General features: G+C 38.7%; 1 protein-coding gene across 1 annotated transcript; it reads left to right on the forward strand.

The window, feature by feature from the left end:
* The first annotated feature begins 41 nt into the window (after window positions 1–41).
* On the forward strand, window positions 42–21,149 carry LOC308671068 (interleukin-15-like). The gene is made up of 4 exons (XM_081333034.1): window positions 42–86; window positions 17,118–17,156; window positions 19,886–20,014; window positions 20,997–21,149. Exons 1-4 carry the CDS (start codon window positions 84–86, stop codon window positions 21,132–21,134), a joined length of 309 nt encoding a protein of 102 aa, XP_081189160.1. The 5' UTR covers window positions 42–83; the 3' UTR covers window positions 21,135–21,149.
* The last annotated feature ends 738 nt before the right edge of the window (window positions 21,150–21,887 follow it).

The raw sequence follows: 21,887 nt of genomic DNA on the forward strand, positions 1-21,887 counted from the left end.
TTTGTGGTCTGCAAAAGAATTCTGGTGGGCTAATCAATGATTTGGTGACTAGAGGAGCATCTACAGTGTTGGAGCTCGTGGTCATGGTAAGCTATGGAGGCACTAGTCAACATAACTTTCAGGGCAGTGGTGGTGATTTTATTATTATTATTTTTTTAAAAAGTCTGTGCTCTGTCCAAGGGTGCTTGGTAGGCTGCATGTACAGGCCTGGTCTAGAATTTAGTTTGGAGCATTCAACTATCCAGAGCAGGCATGTCAAACTCATATTTTTAGGCAACTTCTTATAAAAGAATTGCCATTAATTTGTTTTAATAAAATAATTTAAATCAATTTTTCACTTGATTTCAAATTAAATGAATTATTTATTTATTTATTTATTTGTTTGTTTTTATAAACCGCCCTTCTCCCGAGGGACTCGGGGCGGTGTACAGAGTAAGGAAGGTATACAGATTGAACAATAAAAAACAATAGTAAAAAACAAACTGGGACCCCAATTAAAGCTATCAGGCCAGGCCGGACTGCTGGAACAGGAAGGTTTTTAAGTCGCGCCGGAAGGTGCGGAGGTCGGGGGCCATCCGGATTTCGGTTGGTAAGCTGTTCCAGAGGGCTGGCGCACCCACTGAGAATGCCCTCCCCCTGGGGGCCACCAGCCGACATTCCTTGAGCGGTGGCACCCTGAGGAGGCCCTCTCTGTGGGAGCGCACAGGACGGTGGGGTGCTGACATTGGCAGAAGGTGCTCCCGTAGGTAGTCCGGACCCATGCCATGTAGGGCTTTGTATGTCATTGTTAGCACCTTGAACTTCACACGGAAGGCAACCGGAAGCCAGTGCAGCGCACGGAGGAGAGGTGTGATATGGGAGTATCGGGAGGCTCCCAAGAGTGTCTGTGCCGCTGCACTTTGCACCAGTTGAAGCTTCCGAGTGGATCTCAAGGGCAGCCCCATGTAGAGAGCGTTACAGTAGTCTAGGCGAGAGGTCACAAGGGCATGGGTGACTGTACGTAAGGCATCCAGGTCCAGATAAGGCCGTAGTTGGCGAACTAGTCGAACCCGGGAGAAGGCCCCCTTGGTCACAGCTCCTATGTGATCTTCCAGGGAGAGCTGCGAGTCTAGGAGGACACCCAGGTTGCGGGCCCTATCAACAGGGGGTAGTAACTTGTCCCCGATGTTAAGGGATGGGACGTTCTGAATATCCTGGCTTGCCGGTACGTACAGCCATTCAGTCTTGTCCGGGTTCAGTTGAAGCCTGTTCCTCCCCATCCATTCCCGGACCGCTTTCAGGCAGCGGGACATCACGTCGAGGGCATCACTGATATTGTTTGGAGTTGAGATGAAAAGCTGGGTGTCATCAGCATACTGATGGTACCCTACTCCAAAGCTGCGAATGATCTCACCCAGCGGTTTCATGTAGATGTTGAACAGGAGAGGCGAGAGGACCGACCCCTGAGGGACTCCGCAAGCAAGAGGCCTCGGGGTCGACCTCTGTCCCCCTGCCAGCACCGACTGCGAGCGACCCTGGAGAAAGGAGGAGAACCAACGCAGAACCGTGCCTCCCACTCCCAGTCCCCTGAGGCGTCGCAGCAAGATACCATGGTCGATGGTATCGAAAGCCGCCGAGAGGTCTAATAAGACTAGGACAGAGGAATGGCCCCTGTCCCGGGCTCTCCAGAGATCATTCATCAGAGCGACCAATGCCATCTCCGTGCTGTAGCCCGGCCTGAAACCCGATTGGTACGGGTCTAGATAAACCGCTTCATCCAGGATCTGAGGAAGTTGGTGTGCCACCACGCTCTCAACAACCTTCGCAAGGAAGCGAAGATTGGAGACAGGACGAAAGTTATTCAAAGAGGATGGGTCCAAGGTGGGCTTCTTGAGGAGAGGTCTCACCACCGCCTCCTTCAAGGCAGTGGGGAAGTGACCCTCACTCAGAGAAGCAGAGATGACCGCTAGGAACCAGCCTCGTGTCCCCTCTCGAGCTGCATAGGCCAGCCAGGAAGGGCACGGGTCCAGTAAGCATGTGGAGGCGCTCAACCTTCTCATAATCCTGTCCACTTCCTTAGGAGTCACAGGATCAAATTCCTCCCAGATGACGTCGACAGGACTGTCCATGTCTTGTTCTTCCAGCTCAGCCCAGTTGGAGTCCAGGCCAGTTCGAATCCGAGCAATTTTATCCAGCAGATATTGACCGAATTCCTCGGCTCGACCCTGCAAGGGTTCCTCCCTCACCTCTTGGTTCAATAGGGAGCGAGTCACCCTGAACAAGGCAGCCGGGCGATTATCTGCGGACGCGATGAGGGTGGAAAAGTAGTTGGATTTTGCCACCCTTATCGCAGCGAGATAAGACCTGGTGAGGATTCTTAATCGCAATCGGTCGGATTCGGATCGACTGGATCTCCAACGGCTCTCTAGGCCCCGTCTCCGACGCTTCATTGGTTGACAATGAGATTTTTTTAGTACAATTGCCAAATGCAATAAACTGGTTTTAGGTATATGTTACTGGAAGGAAAAAGCAATCCCTGCTGCATTACTGATCCCAGAGAAGCATTTTTGCATGTATGCAGGTATCCTTAGGATGCCATAGTTATGGATGAGAAATATTGGTTGCAAAGTTGGCATTTCTGGATGTAATACAGATATTTTGGACTTATTTTTGTTTCTTTGCATGTTTGATATTTTTAAAAAGGCATATGCTACTGACTATGCTTATGTACATATGTAACATCTTTTGCTAGGATACATGACTACTGCTTGCCCAGAATGTGAAAAGTGAAAGATTGTGAATAAACAAAATTTTAATGTACAGATAATACCACCAGAAATTATTTTAGCCTTTTTAATAAATGTTGTTATTGATGTTAAGCTCACCATGGAAAACATCATATATTGTTATGTATATACTAGGTTAATTATTTAAAGACTGAGGTGCAACATAACTAGATTCTAAATAATCTAGTTTTCAAAACACACAACAGTCCAAACAGTAAAAGTAAACTCCAAATTAAGAATATTTCATTCTTAAGAAGTGTTTAATTTAAAGTGGTTTAGTTGTAATAGATGGTTATAGATTCAAAATAGTTTTCAAGAGTATTTACAAAAGATACTATTTTTTCTAGCATCAGCTAAATTAGACATATTACATTGAGAAAAATGTTTCTCATTTCTTTCCTTATTGATTTATTGATTTCATTGAACAGATGTTAACATAGGAAATAGATTATTTTGTTATCTAATTTTACCTTCCAAAAGACAGAAGCAGATGAAAAATGTGAGGTTCTTTTCTGTTGGCTTTTTTGAATTAGCTGTTTTAGATTCTAAAAGTTTAGTTCCTAAAGAAGTAACCTTGTAAATAATTTTAATGTTGTCTAGGCAAACTTGGCTCTTTTATGACTCAAGGACTTCAACTCCCAGAATTCCTGAGCCAGCATGGCTCAGCTTGAAAACCTCTCTCTTTCCCCTCAGCGTGGCTGGCTCAGGATTTCTGGGTGTTGAAGTCCACGAGTCATAAAAAAGAGCCGAGATTGCAATAGGCTTTCCAAAGCCAATAGAGGCAGCTTTTTTTTTGTTTACAAAAAAAGGTGCTGGAATGCCATTCTGAGTGTTCAATGAGAAAAAAAGCCCTGGACATACTAATACATGCTTAATGTTACCATGGTTTATTAATTTGCTTGGATTTGTACAATATACTGAACCTTCAACTAGCTCAATTGGATAAGTTCATATAACACTTGAGAGTTATAAAACCACTTCTTAGTCTACTGCATTGTACAAATCCAACTAATGTGAACAAAAGTGAACTAGTATAGTTATTAAATGTTGGATGATGGCCAGAGGGATTTATTCTAGGCCAATCCAATTTACTTTACAGAATATTGATGTGAAGAAAAATAGTAGAAGGAAGTACTGATATATGACTCGTAAATAAAGGTAGAAGTCAAGTAAAATCCATAAGACCATACATGAGAGATTCCCATGAAGGCTGTGTTAGTCTTCTGAAGACAAAGTGAATATAAAACTTAGATAACAAAACAACTTGAATTATACTGATAAAGAGGAAGATTGATAATTTTCTAGCTGTAGAAATAATCTTTGGAGAAATACCTTTCAAGAGATTTGAACAGAGGAATGAAATTGATCTTGGCATGTGTTTTCAATTTGTATATAACTGAATTCAGATTTTTTTTAGAACTGGATCTAGATTTTCAGGATGGACAACCACAACAGTATTTTAAACCTTGTTATGAGGAAAGATTTATGATAAATTAGATATTTTTGTTCACAGAAGGAGATACTATCCATGCTTCTGGCTAAAAATGTAATCAATAGCATATTGTGTTATTTTAAAGGTTAAACAATCATACTGGAAGATATAGGATTAAATCCCTACATTTAATGAGTGAGGTTGAGGCTATCAAACTTAGGGAAAGGTTTTAATCTTATCCCTGTCTGTTCATTTCTAGAATAGTTTGCGTGAAACTGATGTTTTTCTTTTTAGGCTGAGAATATAAATACAAATAACTTGCTCCATATTTTAAAACCTGGAAAGTGATACTGGATGCAGAACTAAACCCATTTTTGTCAGTTCTGAAGCTTCAATAATATTTGGGCTAGCTACATCACTTTCAAAACTTATGGGAAAACAGATCTCCTCACATATGATCCTAATTCTAGAAGCAAACTCTCTTCAAATCTGTCCATAGTCTTAATTTTTTTAAATACAATATGCCAAGTGATTTATACAATGAATGGTTTTCTAAGCATTATAGAATAAGGCCTCCTTCCTGTCTTGAAATATATTTCCAAATGTCTTTCTTATCTGGAGAAATTTGAAAACAGACCCTTTTTATAAATACTGTCTGAGCAAAGAGATTCTTGCTTGCATGGAGCATAGACAATAAAATCAAGTCAAAGCAGATCTAAATCCCAACCCACTTGCATACAGGCTTTATTGCTTAATGCTTGATTATTGTGATGCAAAAGTGTACAAGTAGTCCTTGATTAAAGGGATGCAGTGGCTCAGTGGGTTAGGACACTGAGCTTGTCGATCAGATGGTTGGCAGTTTGGCGGGTCAAATCCTGAGTGCCGCGTAGCAGAGTGAGCGCCTGTTACTTGTCCCAGCTTCTGCCAACCTAGCAGTTCGAAAGCACGTAAAAATGCAAGTAGAAAAATAGGGAACACTACGGTGGAAAGGTAACAGCGTTCCGTGTGCCTTTGGCATCTAGTCATGCCGGCCACATGACCATGGAGATGTCCTCGGACAAGCGCTAGCTCTTCGGCTTTGAAACGGAGATGAGCACCGGCCCCTAGAGTTGGAAATGACTAGCACGCATATGCGGGGGAACCTTTACCTTTACCTTTAGTCCTTGATTTATGGCCGCAACTGAGATCAGAATTTCCATTGCTAAGCAAGGCGGTTGTTAAGTGAATCATGCCAAATTTTATGAACTTTTTTGCCATGGTTGTTAAGCGAATCACATACATATTAAAAATCATCACCCCTTTGGAAGTTAAAATTACATATAAACTTTTACTGAATTTTACTGATTATGAGCTATAATCAAAATTCAACAACATTTCTTGACATCAAATAATGGTTGAGTATGAATCTCACTGAGTTGAGCTACTGAAATCTGATAGCCTCATTGCCTCAAGCAGAAGAAGATGTGAAATCAACTGCAGCAAAGAATGTTAATATATTCTTTCTCGTAACAGGTTATTAAATTACTGCAAACTGTATTCATCAAGGTTATATTTTTCCACTTTCAATAATAATCATGATAATTGTAATGATCACACAGATTGACGACAAGCAATCCCATGACAAAGTAGAAACAATGATGCATCGCAATACCATTTGCCTCTAATCAAGAACTGTTGAGACCACAAAATAGAAGCAATAAAGAATGAAGGATCTGAAGTGCTTTGGGACTTTTGAATTAAACAGACATCTTCCCACATACAGCCCAGACTTAACTGTTGTTTATAAGAAGACAGAAAAAATCTGGATAGTGTACATTGCAATACCTGGAAGGGCCAGGTTTATTTACAGACCCTGCCTTTTAGCTCCAAGAAGTAATGCCCTGCTGAGATAGGGAATGCCTTCCATAGCACTTAGAAGAATATGCAGTATTCACACTTGTTAAGAATTTTAAAAAAATCAAGGCAAATGAATAGGAAAGAGCATTAAGGTTTGAGACTGTAATATCAAAGCAGTTTTCCATAGCCACAAAAGCACTGTCATTTCTGGACACTATTACTGGAGAAAAAGCATCTAGAATCACAGTAGGAAACAAAACTGTATTAACATAATGTGAAGCAGAAATAGGAAACATCTGGTCTGCAGAAGAATAATTATTAAAAATTTGGGATGAACACTCTACCTTAATCTTCAATACTTTAGTACTAATTTTGCCCTAAAATAAGTAATAGATTATGCATAATGCTATTCTATCTCATAAATGATACTTTCTGGAAGTTCATTGCCATTACAGCTATTCAAGTGACAATTACAGCATGTTTTGCCCAATTTATACCACCTTTATTCATTAGGAGCTTCAAAATAAGGGGACTAAAACCTAATTGGCTAAGCATTTATCTATAATTTCCAATGTCCTAGGGATAGCTAGTCTGAAAGAAAAGATATCCGCAGCAGAAGCAGTGAATTAGTAAGATAAAAGGAAAACCCCGTATTTGCCACAATCAAGGAAATGCCGTTTCTGGGGAAACCCCTGTGTTCCATCCAATTTATGCCTCATCCGTGGCACTAATGCTGCCAAACCACAAATAGATGTCTTGATTATTTATAGACATTATTAAGAATAGGAGAAAACGTAGCTATGTTTCAGATTTCACCTGTATCCATTCATGAATTTTAATAGAGCAATTATAGGTGTAGGGAAATACCGCATTTTATCTGAGCATTCTCTTAAATTATGAGAAATGCACCCTTTAATGCTAAGGTCTTCCTACAGACCTCAGTGTCTTTGATACTGATAGACTCCCATTCCTCAGATTTATTAATTATTTTTTAAAATGGATAAAAATAACTTGGAACTGGCATGATGCAAGTAGGCACTGATTATAGACTACAAGATCAGAACTGAATCAAGGCTCTTTATGGAGAAGTGTAGAATATGCCTTATTTTACCCCTTTCACGATTCTCAGCCAAAAGCCCTCCCTTGTCTGCTTCAGCTGTTTTAATGAAAATATGAGTGCCTCTGTCCCTGGGTTCACAAGCAATTTTAATTTGGAGAAGTAGAAAAACAGATCTTTTCTAAGAAACTACTTAGCTGAAAAGCTGAGTTTCAGACCTCTGAATTAACCCCCAGGGTTTCCTTCTTTAATATTGCATTCTCTATTTATCTTTTACAAAGAACATCTTGGAATCCCAGTGTAGATGGCTGAAGAATAGCCTTCTTCACCCAAAGAGGTAAGTCAGAGTAATAGAAGAAAAGGCACCAATAATAGTAAAACAAGCAAAATTTACTTTGAATCAAGCTCATGCTAGGGAAATTCACAGACATAAATGATAGCTAGGGAGTTCTGGAAGTTGCAATCTTAAAATTGCTGAGATTGAGAAACATTTACCGAAATGTTGCTGCTTACTGCCAAAAAGCCAATACAATGCCCATCTTCCTCATCTTATTAAACTCTGGTTGTCAGCTCTACCTGAAACCAATCCTGGACATTTCCTATTCACTGCCCAGTATGCTTTTGGATGCGGGGGGGGGGGGAATGTAAATATGTCAGATAAAATAAAGGCAGTCCTCACTTAGCGACCACAATTATGACCAGAAACTTAGTCATTAAATGAAACAGTATGCTTATGATTTTACTTCAGCTTTGCTTTGTTTTATAGACCTACAAAGTTCAAAAATTTCAGGATTGGTCCTCAAGTTACTTTTTAACACTCTGGTAACTGTGAACAGTCACTAAATAAAGCAGTTGCTGTAAATGAATTTCCCCTTACTCAGTAAATAGATGCTGTAACTTACCTGTATGTAAAGATCTGCCTGTAGACCTACCAAAAGCCAGGCTCAAAAAAAGGGCAGAGGCATAATGACTCCCACTAAATATCAATTGAACAATTGTTGATTTATTTTCATCTGGCCAAACTATCAGTACTCCCACTAACAAAGGAGAATATTTGCAGCTCAGGGTTTAAATGAGGGATCCTTGATGCTCTCTGAGCTTGGTTGTTTTCTTGCAGATGTTTCATTAAACAAACTAGGTAACATCATCAGTGCTAGCACTGATAATGTTACCTAGTTTGGGTAATGAAACGTCTGCAAGAAAACAACCAAGCTCAGAGAGCACCAGGGACCCCCACCCCCACCCCTTTATCACATACACTTTCACATACACATAATCAATCCCATGCAGAAATATACAAACACATAAAAACACATTTCCCTCCTTTCCTCCAGAAGAAACAGTAAAAAAAGAAAAGAAAGGGGAGGGGGTAAAGTTTGGAAGAGAGAAGGAAAATTCCCACACAAAGAATGGAAGAAAAGAGAAAGGGCAAGTGAACAACCCTGGATGGAAACGAGGGGGGGAAAGGGCAGGAGAAAAAAGCGGAGAAACTCTGTTTAGACATTACAAAGATTTAGATTCACCATGCAAATAGCCGTTCTTCGGCAACAGTTTACTGAGACTTTGAGCAGCAATGTCTACGTGTTGCTTATTGTTTTCATTACAACCCTTTATTTAGTCAGTCAGTATTGCAATGATTCCTCTTTCGAGTCAGAAGTAATTATTGTCTTCCTGCAGGAACTGTTGTTGCATCTTCAGTACTTAAAAAGAGGAAAAACTGGTTCAGTTCCTTTCCTTGGCTGGACTTGCAGTTTTCATCTCCAAATGCTGTTTGGACTGTGGGCACCATAATCGACTGAATGGGCTGGTGAAAAGGCCCAAAGCTCCCATGGATCTATCTGTTCCATTGCACATTCCAGCTATGGCAGTAAAATGTAAACTTCAGTTCCAACAAACATGGACAGAAATTTCTTGATGCTGATGCACTTAGATTTTACTTACTTACTTACTTGTTTATTTATCTATTTATCTACTTATTTATGTTTGTTTGAGGCAGTGTTAACTCCTGGAGAAGTTCCTGCAGTTTTCTTGGCAAGATTTTTGGAAGTGGTTTGCCACTGTCTGCTTTCTAGGTTTCCTAAGGTCCCACAGTTGAACATGTACACTACACTGACTTTTTGAATTTCCTTACAAGAAAATAAATCTGAAGTTACCATTATCTGGTTATTGTAAGCTCTTCTCTTAGCTTTGTGCGTTAAATTTAAGTAATAGTCAATTAAATGTCTAGAGAGGAGAGGGGGAAATAATCTCTTTTCACTGCACAAATTGATCTAAACAGCTGTAAAGAAAAAAGGGATGATAAAGCAGGACAAAGCAAAAGCAAAAGAATAAGCACATGACAGTGCTGAGCAAAGACTAGGAAATCCAGCAATATGTCAGTGTGCATAGTAGTTAAGATGTTGAAAAAAACTTTGGGTCAGATATCTCTAACCTGTATGTATGTATGTATGTATGTATGTATGTATGTATGTATTTTTCATTTATTTATTTATTTGCATCCTGTCTTTATTATTTTTATAAATAACTCAAGGTGACGAAAATATCCAACACACTTTCTTCTATTTTCCCAAAAAAACAAGCCTGTGAAGTGAGTTGGGCTGAGAGATGGTGACTGGCCCAAGGTCACCCAGCTGCCTTTCATGGCTAAAGCAGGGCAAGAACTCACAGTTGCCAGCTTTATAGCCTGGTGCCTTAACTACTAGACCAAACCTGTCTAGTCATATTAGTTATATATTTTTCTAGTATAGTACAGGTAATCTTCAACCTACAGCCATAATGGAGCCTGCCCCTAATGGTTGCATGTCACAATGGCCATTAAGAGAGCCAGCCTCATTTGAGAATCCCACCTCACTCCCTGCTCTCCCTGGTGCAGTCATTAAATAGTCATGTGGGTCATTAAGCAGACCACAGGGTCCCTCAGGAACCCTTAGGGTCTCCACAGTCATTGGACCTGCTTCCCCCCCACACACACACACACATCAGGTGTCTGCAGGCCTTTTCCCCCGGTACTTTCACCGCATAACACAGGGTTCTCAGTGCAGTGGAAAGCACTGGAACACCACAGCTTTCTGCAGAGCTGAACAATGCTACACAATGCTGTGCAGACTAAGTTAGGGAAGCAGAACCTATTGCTTTATTGCATGGCAGCATAGCATGATTCTTGAAGTGACCACCATTTTCCAAGCAACAACAATTCACTGTGGCTACTTGGAAAATAGTGGCTGCTTCCAGAATTGCATCATATTTGCAGGACCGTCTGCTGCCAGGAACGACTTCCCATCGCCCTGTGCGCTCACACAGAGAGGGTCTCCTCAGGGTGCCGTCGGCCAGACAATGTCAGCTGGCGACCCCCAGGGGGAGGGCCTTCTCTGTTGGGGCACCTGCCCTTTGGAATCAACTCCCCCGAGAACTTTGGATGGCCCCAGATCTCCGGTCCTTTCGTCGCGACCTAAAGACATACCTTTTCCAACTGGCCGACCTGGACTGACGTTGGGGGTTTTAATTATGTTTTTAATTTTTACTGGTTTTTAGTGGGGCTTTGTAAAATTTAATTTCTTTTAATATTTGTATTTATTGTTTTTATTGTTGTTTTTATTATTGTCAGCCGCCCTGAGTCCTTTGGGAGATAGGGCGGCATATAAGTCCCATAATTAAATTAAATTAAATTAAATTAAATTAAATCATGTAGCTGTGCAACAAAGTGATCCATTTTGCTTCCCTAACCCAAGCTCTGGAATGATAGAGATCTTTAAAAAATAATTGAAGAGGAGGGGATAGGGCTAGCAGAGTGGGAAGCAAATATTAGTCATGCCAAATATACGGTAAATCCATTAAAGTTAATAAATTTACTCCATACAGTATATTATCCTTAATCAAATCCTCTATTGGCTTTTGAAAAGTAAAATGAAAAATTCCCAATTCCCAAGCTGCAAATTTGAGTTAATCAGTTTATACATTTTCACTCACTGCAATCTGGTTAGACGTATGTGGAAATGAAAATATACTTAGTAATGCAAAGGGAAACTTTATTCAAATCAATTACTAAAATGAGGATTTTTTTTCCTGTCTGATTCAAGTTAGGATTAACTGTGTTCCTTTAAATTGATGTGATTTACATTCAGATAGTGATGACAAATGATGAAGTAAAAAAATGACTACCTTCTACATTCTATCCCCCTGAAGATTCTTTAAATGTCACCAATATGCAAGGATTCTGAAACCAGCCTCTGTCCTGGATCAGAAAGCAGCCTGTATAACACTGAATCTTAAAAAGACAACATAAAAATGTTGGGAAGCAAATATATGGCTCAAAAATATAGTGCCTTGGGCAGGCAGAAAAAAAAATGATGCTATAGATGGTGGAAATTTAGCAGGGTGTCTAGAAGAACAAATCTAAGATGAGAAGGGAAGATTTATAAAAATACATGTTCAGACTGAATCCAGAAAGAAAAACCAATTTAAGCTGCAACCAGAAATAAAACAAAGCTGATTCAGAACTGAACAAGTCAACAATCAAATGGTTGCAGAAGTAGATTTAGTAATAGATATACAATGATGGAAATTTCAGCGGCAGAAGAATGTTAAATTTACCCTGAATACTAGAAGATAATTGGAATAAGATGTGAGGTGCTCTGGCTAATGTTTGGACTCAAGGGAACAGTTGGAACACTGCTAGTGTACCACTCTTCCTACTGCCCAGAGATTTCCTTGCCTAAGATGCTGATTTCCATTCCTGGACTGTTAGTGGAGTACCCAAAACTGCTGGTTCTTGGGGATTTTAACCTGCCACCTTCCAATGTTGAATAGGGAGCAACTCAGGAGTCTATGGACTCCATGGCAATCATGGACCTGTCCCAAGTCATTGATTACCCAATGCATAGTGGGGGACACGTTAGATCTGTTTGGTTGAAATATGATCTGGGAGAGAAGGACATTAACACCAGTGCATTGCCATAGAGAACTCCTTTTCTGGTTGCCTTTCAGCTTTCTGGGGTAACCCCTCATTGTCCTAGGCAATTGATGGACCCAGAGAACTTCCAGTTCCAGAAAGAGCTTGGGTTTTCCCCTAAAAATTTGTTGAGTAGCCAATCACTGCCTGGAATGTTTCAGGTGATTGGGGCCTTGAATCATATTGCCTCTATGTACCTTTTCCGTGCATGTTGATCCCAGGGTGCACCTTGGTTTACCGAACAACTTTGAGAGATAAAATACTGTTGGAGATACCTGTAGCAGCATTGGAGAAAGACTCAGTGTCTTCCTGGACACAGGTAAAAGTCCACATTAGGCATTACTTCATGGTGATAAGAGCAACATAATGTCAATTTTCTCCACCTTTATTGTGTCTGCTGATAGCCACCTAGTGGTCCTAAGATTCATTTTGGATTTGGTATCATCCATAGGCTGATGATATCCAATTACATCTTTTAACTCTAGGCTAGTCAAGTGAGACTGTTGAGATTCTGTCCTAAGGTCTGGTGGCTATGTAGGCTTGGATGGACCTAGCAGGACCAAATGACTGCAGGTGTTTGGAGTGCCGAGATCTGGAAATATTTTAACTTTGACCTTGGATAGGTTTACTATTGAAGACCATCAGTATGCAGCATGGTGGACTGTGATGTAACACCTTATAACACCTCTGCTTCATAAGCAGCATTGCTTGTGAGTTTGCTACCAAGTGTAATTCAAGGTATTGGTTGGCACCTATAAAGCACTACCTCGCATAGGGCCTGGTTACTTCAGTGACCACTTGATTGCTATAATATTTGCCTGGACAGTTCAATATAGCTAGTTAGCACATTCTGGGGTCCATCAATTAAACAAAGCCATTTGTTGAAACCCTCCAAAATTTAACTATCACCCCACCGGTATTCCATGGAGTCTTACTCATGCTTTTTACTCATGCCTTTGGCAAGAATGCCTGATGTCCTTTTCTTCTTTTTGGTTCTTCAGAGGTTTTTTCTTTGTTATATTTCTATCTTGTGGTATGTGTGTGTGTGTTCTCTATTGATTTTTATTTGTATTGACTATTTTTTAACAATTGTAAACTATCCAGAGGTGCCGTCACCATCATTGTCATCATCAGCCATTTCTGATAACTAAAATACATAATTCATTTTCTTAAAATATCACTGGAACTGTACATAAGCTTTCTCTTTCATATTTTGCAGCAATATTGAAAAGCTCAACAAATCACAGTTCAAACTGTGATACTTTTTATAAAGGTTTACTAAACAATATATTAATTAAGGAAGAGGATATTTATAGCTCAGGGATGAAATAGAGCCCTTGCTCCTTTCTGAGCTTAGTTGTTTTCTTCCTTCCTTTTTTGTTTGCAGACATTTCGTTACCAAACTAGGTAACATCAGTGCTAGAAGAAAGTGGGGTTTGCTCTCAATTTATATTCTAATGGCTTGCCCTGCCATTGTTTGAGGGAGTAGTCTTGATGTACCTTAGTTGGGCTATTACATTTAACTTGTGTGGCAGTTCCTCGATTGGGGTACTGTTTCCTTCTTGACTGTTGATTTTAATTTTGGTGTTAATCAAGCTTATCCGGGAGTTGATTGATGGTAGGGTGATGTGGTCTTTTTGTTCCCTTTTTGCCTTGTTGATGATCTCTTTTGAATGGTGTATAGATGTTTATGTCTATGAGTTTATTGATGGCCGATTTGTAAGAGTATCAGGCTTCCAAGAATTCCCTTGTGTTTTTGGACTTGGCTTGGTCTAGGACGGTCACAGTTTCTCAGCTGAATCTATGGTTTCCATGTGTTGTGAAATTAAAGAGTTTTCATCATTACTTCTGATTGTTAGCTGATAGATGCATTCTGCTAGTCTTCTGCCTGCTTGTTCTACGCAGGGGGTGTTGCAGTCTTTACATTGTATGCTGTAGGTTAGGCATGTCAAACTTGCAACATCATGTGACATCGCGTGACATATCGTGACTTTTTCCCCATTGCTGGCAATGGGGTGGGCATGGTTTTATTGTGACACATCCAGCCCGTGGGCCGGCAGTTTGACATGCCTGCTATAGGTGACTCCTGCTTTTTCTTTGGAGGCTGCTGGGTCTTTTGGTTTACTTAAGATGTTTTGGAGGCCTTTATTTGGTTTGCCTGCTATGCTGATGCCATATGGCTATAATAGTCTGTTGGTGGTTTATTTATTTATATTTTTGATGTATGGCAGTGTTATCCTTTTCACAGCTTGTGTTGGTTGTGCTATATTGGGTTGCATGGTCAGGCACTTTTTGGCGAAGTTGCATAGATATCCATTTGTGTTTGTGTCCTTCTAAATAGTTTCCTATACAGCTTCTCTTATGGGAGTTGGGTTATTACTTTGGTAGTTGAATATTTGGTTGATGTGGGTGTTTTTTTGGTGGACTTGGGTTTCTAGTTTGCCATCGTGGTCTCTGCCTATTATTTATTTATTTTATTTTATTTTATTTTATTTTATTTTATTTTATTTTATTTATTTTATTTTATTTTATTTTATTTTATTTTATTTTATTTTATTTTATTTTATTTATTTTATTTTATTTTATTTTATTTTATTTTATTTTATTTTATTTATTTATTTTATTTTATTTTATTTTATTTTATTTTATTTTATTTTATTTTATTTATTTTATTTTATTTTATTTTATTTTATTTTATTTTATTTCTATACCGCCCTTCTCCCGAAGGACTCAGGGCGGTGTACAGGGCAATTAAAATACAACATAAAATTAAAAATTAAATTAAATTAATTCAGCCCTAACAAATAAATAGTTAAAAATGAACCCCAAACCCTTAGTCCAGGCCGGCCTGTTCAAATAACCAGGTTTTCAGGTCACGGCAGAAAGAGCGAAGGTCGGGAGCCATCCGGAGCTCAACAGGCAATTGATTCCAGAGGGCAGGCGCGCCCACAGAGAATGCTCTCCCCCTGGGGGCCGCCAGCTGACACTCCCTGACTGACGGCACCCTGAGGAGGCCCTCTCTGTGGGAGCGCACAGGACGAAGGGAAGTTGACGCCGGCAGCAGGTGCTCCCGTAAGTAAGGATAACCAAGAAGGAAAATGTTGATAGTTTTGTGGGTGTTCTCTAGTTGATCCTTTTTATTATGGTAATAATCTTTTTTGCATTGTGGCAGCCAAAAGAGGATGCAATATTCCAAGTAGGGTCTTACCAAGGCTTTATAAAGTGATACTAACACTTCATGTGATCTTGATTCTATCCCACTGTTAATGCAGCCTAGAAATGTTCTGAGTTTTTTGGTGGCTGCAGCGCACTGCTGGCTCATATTTAAGTGATTGTTCACTAGTACTCCTAGATCCTTCTCACAGTTACTATTAGTAACAGCCAGGTGCCCCCTATTCTATAGATGTGCATTTGGTTTTTCTTGCCTAAATGTAGATCCTTACTTTTCTCATCACTGAATTTCATTTTGTTAGATAGGGCGCAGTGTTCTGTATGAGCAAACTACTTCTGTAGAAGAAAACCACTTTTTTATGAGAAATAACTAATGGTAGCACATCCCACCATTTTCTCACCATTTTGTCCTGCATCTCTCACCATGTAGTTTCAAATGGTCCTAAATTATGAGAAAGTGAACAGCACTTTCTTATAAAAAATGATGACTCAGGTCCTAAAATTATGAGAAAGGGAACACCACTTTCTCATAAAAAAATGGTTTTCCCTTTCTTATAATTTTAGGATCTGAGTCACCATTTGAAACTACACGGTAAGAGATGTAGGACAAAACAAAAAATGGTCAGATAATAGTGGAATGTGCTTCCATTAGTTATAGCAATATTTGTCATAAATTCATAGATGAGAAGGCTATCCAGGATTACATGATAAGCATTATGTGATGTTCAAAATAAAATGTAATAATGATGATGATGATATTGGAAGGGACCTTGGAGGTCATCTAGTCCAACCCCCCTGCTCAGGCAGGAAACCCTATACCATTTCAGACAAATGACTGTCCATTCAATATGTTAGAATCACCGATTTAGAACCTTCTGAATTCAGCAAATATTTGCTTTATTGTTTTCTGAGAAGAGGGAATCTTAAATATGAATGCTTCTTTTTCTTTTTTCTTTTTAGCTCTGGCCAATAATTTGGGGTGGGGTGGGAAGTTGAAAGACAATTTGACAATATGCATTTGTCCATAAAACATTTTTGACTATGTATAAATGTTTTAAATAAATAAATAAACTAGTTCATTTTGCAAGAAGCAGTACAGTGTCCAGATTTATGTTTGTGGAAATATTGTAGCAGGTTTTTTTTTAAATAATAATAATAAAAACCTACTTATATAGGAAGCAATCTTTCTGTTAAACTAAAAAGGTCATATTTTTAGAGAAACTTTTTTTGCTTTCTCAACTTATTAAAATATTACATTTTTTTTATCATAGGAAAATAATGTACCCAGGGAATTTGTAAATAAACATGATACAATCAATTTAAAAAACTAGGCTGCTTTACAACGGAACAGTGGCCCGCCCTCCACCCACGTGGCTCATAGGGTTTAGGAAGTGATCAAGTGCTTGTCCCTGTCTAAGCAAAGTGAGAAGGTGGGGAAAAAACTTGAAGGGAAAAAGTATAGATAGTTTATTGGCAGGTTTCTGTTGTAAGTTTGGCTGCATTCCTTCAGAATAGAAATTCCAAAGTGTCATCAATGGAAGGAAAAAATTATTTCCTAGTCAGAATTTGAAAAGGTGTAAAAACTTGGGTCACCTAGCTTTTCTTTATTCCTTTCTTTCCAAAATTTATACTGTGTGTGTCTAGATATAAAGAGCTAGACATATATTCACAATTATCAACTAGCTAACTCTACTGAAACAATTGCACAATGTATGAAAGATTACATTTATGTGTTATTGTACTAATCTTAGTTCCTGTAGATGGAATACCTTTAAGCAATCAAGTTGCTATAGATGTAATACTGGCTGATATCAACATGCTTCTAACTATTTTGCCAGTAAGTATATAAATTTATTATTTGTTGCACTTATTTTGTTATACGTTAAATCTATTTCACTTCTTTTACAGCCAAATGGAGATAAATTATACACACCAAAGAATATAGAGGTAAGTGGAATGTATTTATGCATGTTCTGCCTTTTATGAATCAAATAATGGAACCTTGTATTATGTGTCTCTAAATCAAAATATTAGAGAATCCAGGCCTCCAGCAATTTTTTTTACTTCAAAATCCCAATGATTTCAGTTGAAAAGTTAAATTTTACTGGCTTAAGCTTCCCCACCCTACATATCCAATGTTTTCTATCCAGCATTAGTTTTAATATATAAATATGTTGAGTAAAGTGGCTGCTGTTTTGCAAGTTAGCATAAGTATGTATAAATAAAATACCAGAAATGGTATGATTTGAATTTCATGTACACAGTTCTGCTTGAAAATCCCAGTTTTGCTTTAATGCATGATCTCAGTTAACACATGAAAGATGTAGGTAGCACTATCTAACAGTAATGAATTTTGTATCAATAGGCATTGTATAGTTCAACTATTGTCTCAATTTTAAGGAAAGTGTGTACCTTTCCACAACATTTTCAATTAAGTTGTCAAGAGGGTTGTTTCTTGCTGCATGAATTACAAGGGAATAGCAATATTGAAGAGAATAGGTGGGGCAGAGGGAAGTTTTATTTAAACTTCTCAAAGTCCTGTTGATTGTTATGCTGGGGAAGGGAGTTGATGAGGAGAATTGGATTTGTGAACTCTCTTCCCTAGCCCAATTTCAGTACCATCAAAAATAGTTTTGGGAAGAGCATGGTAGAGGATAATAAGGATTATTAATAAGGTAGATGATTGCCTTATTCTTCCAGTGAAAGGAGGTGGAATGTCTTCTTGAGCCCTTTACTGTTTTGTGTCATTATCTACTAACTCATAAATTTACATTAAATTATAAAGTGAATGACTTGGGCAAGTAGAGTATGTGTCAAGCTTTATGTTTCATTCAAGTCAAACAGTATCTTTGATCTCTAGACAGAAGATAGAACACAGCATAATAGAGTTGGAAGGGATCTCGGAAGTCTTCTAGTTCAATCCCCTGCTCAAGCAGGAGACCCTATACCATTTCAGACAAATGATTGTCCAGACTCTTTTTGAAAACTTCCAGTGATGGAGTACCCACAGTTTCTTAAGGCAAGCTATTCCACTGGTTGATTGCTCTCTCTGTTAGGAAATTTCTCCTTAGTTCTAGGTTGTTTCTCGCTTTGGTTGGTTTCAAACCATTGTTTGTTGTCTTGCCTTTTGATGCTTTGGAAAATAGTTTGACCTCCTCATCTTTGTAGGAGCCCCTCAAATATTGGAACCATGCTATCATGTCACCTATAGTCGTTATTTTCATTAGACCAGACATAATCAATTCCTGTAACCGTTCTTTGTATATTTTAGCCTCCAGCCCCCTAATCATTTTTGTTGCTCTACCTTGCACCCTTTCCAGAGTCCCAACCTTTTTCTTATATTGTGGTGACCAGAACTGGATGCAGTATCCCAAGTGTGGCCTTACTAAGGCTTTGTAAAGCGGTACTAAAACGTCACATGATCTTGATTCTTGATTTGTTTCCCCAATATTCAAGTCATCATATGTTCAGGCAAACACCTGAAAAAGTCTAGGTTATCTTGTATGAACCTAAACCAGTGGTGGCAAACCTATCGCACACGTGCCAGAGGCGGCACTCAGAGCCCTCTCTGTTGGCACACGTGCCACTGCCGGCAGCAGCAGGTCCATCAGGCTGCCACCACCGCCTGGAGCAGGAGCCCCACCCAGCACAAAGGAGGCAAAGTGGCCAACTAGCAAGGTTGAGTAGAGATGGTAGAGCAGAGTTCACCATTGTCGATCGGTGGACTGGAAGAAAAGGGAGGGGGAAGCATTTTACACCCGTGCGTGCGCGCACAGGGCAGCGAGCATGCACACACTGCAAATGGGGCGGGGCTAGTGCCTGCATGATACTAGCCCTGCCCTGTTCTTGCGTAGTGCAGTGTCTTGTATCAGCGCCTTGCAGCACGGTGGCCCATTTTTGTGCCCCTGGTTTTTGCATGCCAGAGGTGGCACTCAGAGGCGCCTCCCTGCCTCCCCCCCTTAGGGCACCATAATGCTGATGCACCCCTGCAATAAATAAGTAGGTTTTGGGTTGCGGTTTGGGCACTCGGTCTCTAAAAGGTTCGCCATCACTGACCTAAACTTTACTTTAGGTCCAACTTTTTATAGTATTTTTGAAATGAACACTTTACTTTTCGTATGGCTCCTTCTGTTCTCTTTGATCATTGCAGCCTATGTATTTCCACATATTACTGCTGTTCTATAACAGTAGGAGGACATAAACACCAAGGTGACTTTTACAAAAACCACCTATTTTTTATGAAATATGTCTTTTCCAAGTCTACCAACTCTACTGTTACCAGCACCAAGCCAGCCATGTAGTGAGTAAAATAACAATTTAGGAAATGCAAAGATGTTCAAAGTGTGTTTTCCCAAAACTAAACAAAACCTAAATTTAAGGATGATGTTATAGAATTTCTCCTTCATATATTACATAAGTTAAAATTATGTTGTGTGTGTACTCAAAAAAGTCATGGATTTAATAAGTACGCAGAGAACTATAGGTAAAATCTCTGCAATTGTTGATAAAGAAATCCATCCATCCAACATGAACAGGAATGAAAAGAAAGAAAAATCAGTGGCAATTTTTGATAAGAAATTATTTCTTAGGTTGTTTGCAGTCAATGAATTTATATTATTCATGCAAATTACATGTTTTACTTCCTTTTGTAACATATGACACACTACTTATTTAAGGTCAATTGTAAAAGAACGGCCATAGAATGTTTTATGAAAGAAGTTGAAGTTTTAAAAGAGGAAAATCAAGATAATGAAAACATCACTGATATTATTCATCGTATCCAAAGAAATATTGATGCTACTTGGGTAAGTGTTTTTAAGCATTTACATATTTAAAAGCCAAAATCTGTAAGTAACCTAAATCTTGAAAAATGCAGGAACCCAAATAACTAGACCCTAATTCTCATTACACTTATAAACTATGCATGAGATCTAAAGAGAATCATTTTTATGCAAGTTTACAAAATAAAATTATATATTTATCATTTAAGTCTTTAATGAAATGTCATCTAAGACAACATAGGAAGCTATATTTTGGTTGCTGCTCTCAAGAAGAATTTATGCACTGAGGTCACCAATGAAATATTACGTTTATGCCAAAAGAAATAATATATATTGGTCTGCAATGAAAAGTGTGACCGAGAAGACATAATCCTGCCGCATTTTGTATTAGGAATCGCTAATAAGTTGAAAATTGGGAATGGAATTCATATGGCAAACTTAATCTGTTATATAAACTTGGGTTGTTGAATTCTTTCTCTTTTCAGTATGTTAGCAATTATGTATAGAAAAATAATCATAATCATAATAGTAAAGTTGGAAGGGACCTTGGAGGTCATCTAGTCCAACCCCCTGCTCTGGCAGGAAACCCTATACCATTTCAGACAAATGGTTGTCCAGTCTCCTCTTAAAAACTTCCAGTGTTGGAGCATTCACAGCTTCTGGAGGCAGGCTGTTCCACTGGTTAATTGTTCTAACTGTCAGGAAGTTTCTCCTTTGTTCTAGGTTGCTTCTCTCCTTGATTAGTTTCCATCCAATGCTTCTTGTCCTCTCCATTTTCAGTCTGAACTTATATTTATTTATGCAAATCTTGATTACTGATCAAATACATATCCTGTTGGGCAGGTTGGCTTCAGAAATAAATTGTACAGACTAACAAACTTGCTATGGCTATTTTTTTTCTTAATATTATATTATTACACTGTTAGCAATATAAATCGTATTTGTAACATGAAAGCCTTCCCTCTCATTTTTTTTAGATGAAATAATTGTAGTCTCATATCTTTAGTTGCAGAGAGAACATCCACACAATGGTACGCAAGAGAGGAGTGCATGTCCTCAGTGTGAACAATATGAACAGCAACATTCTAAATGTTTTTTTAAACACCTGATTGAATTTCTGCAGTTTGCATATACTAGACTTTGAAAAAGACTATACATTTCAATCAAAAAAAAACTACTTGGTTATTTAAAATATACTTTGAATTATTTAAAATCTAATTTATTATTTTTCTGTTGCTTAATACTGTATAGCAGACATGTCAAACTCACAACATCATGTGACGTCGCGCAACGTATCGGGACAGTTTTGCCATTGCCGGCAATGGGGTGGGCGCAGCTTCTGGGTGACGTGTCCAGCCTGCAGGCCAGCAGTTTGACACCCCTGCTGTATAGCATAAATGAGTATAGCAGAATTTAACAGTTCAAATATTAGATGCCTCTATCCATAAAAATATATTACATATATATAAATATGGAAAATAAGCAATGTTTTTATCAACAATTCATAAGTAATTACATTATTTTCACTTAAGCTACCGTCTTTCAAATACAGGAAGTCCTCAACTTACATTTCGTTTAGTGACTGTCGACATTACAATGGCATTGAAAAATGTGATTTATTACCATTTTTCACACTTATGACAGTTGCAGCATCCCCATGATCAAAATTCAGACACTTGGCAACCACTCATATTTATGACCGTTGCAGTGTCTTTCAGTCATTGACAAGCAAAGTCAATGGGGAAGCCAGACTCACTTAACAATTGTATTACTAATTTAATAACTGATGTGATTCACTTAACCACTGTGGCAACAAAGATCATAAAATGAGGCAAAATTCACTTAACTGTCTCACTTAGCAACAGAAATGTTGGGCTTAATTGTGGTTAGATATTTA

The sequence above is a fragment of the Vipera berus genome, assembly GCF_964194415.1.
Source record: "Vipera berus genome assembly, chromosome: 7".
Taxonomy (NCBI): domain Eukaryota; kingdom Metazoa; phylum Chordata; class Lepidosauria; order Squamata; family Viperidae; genus Vipera; species Vipera berus.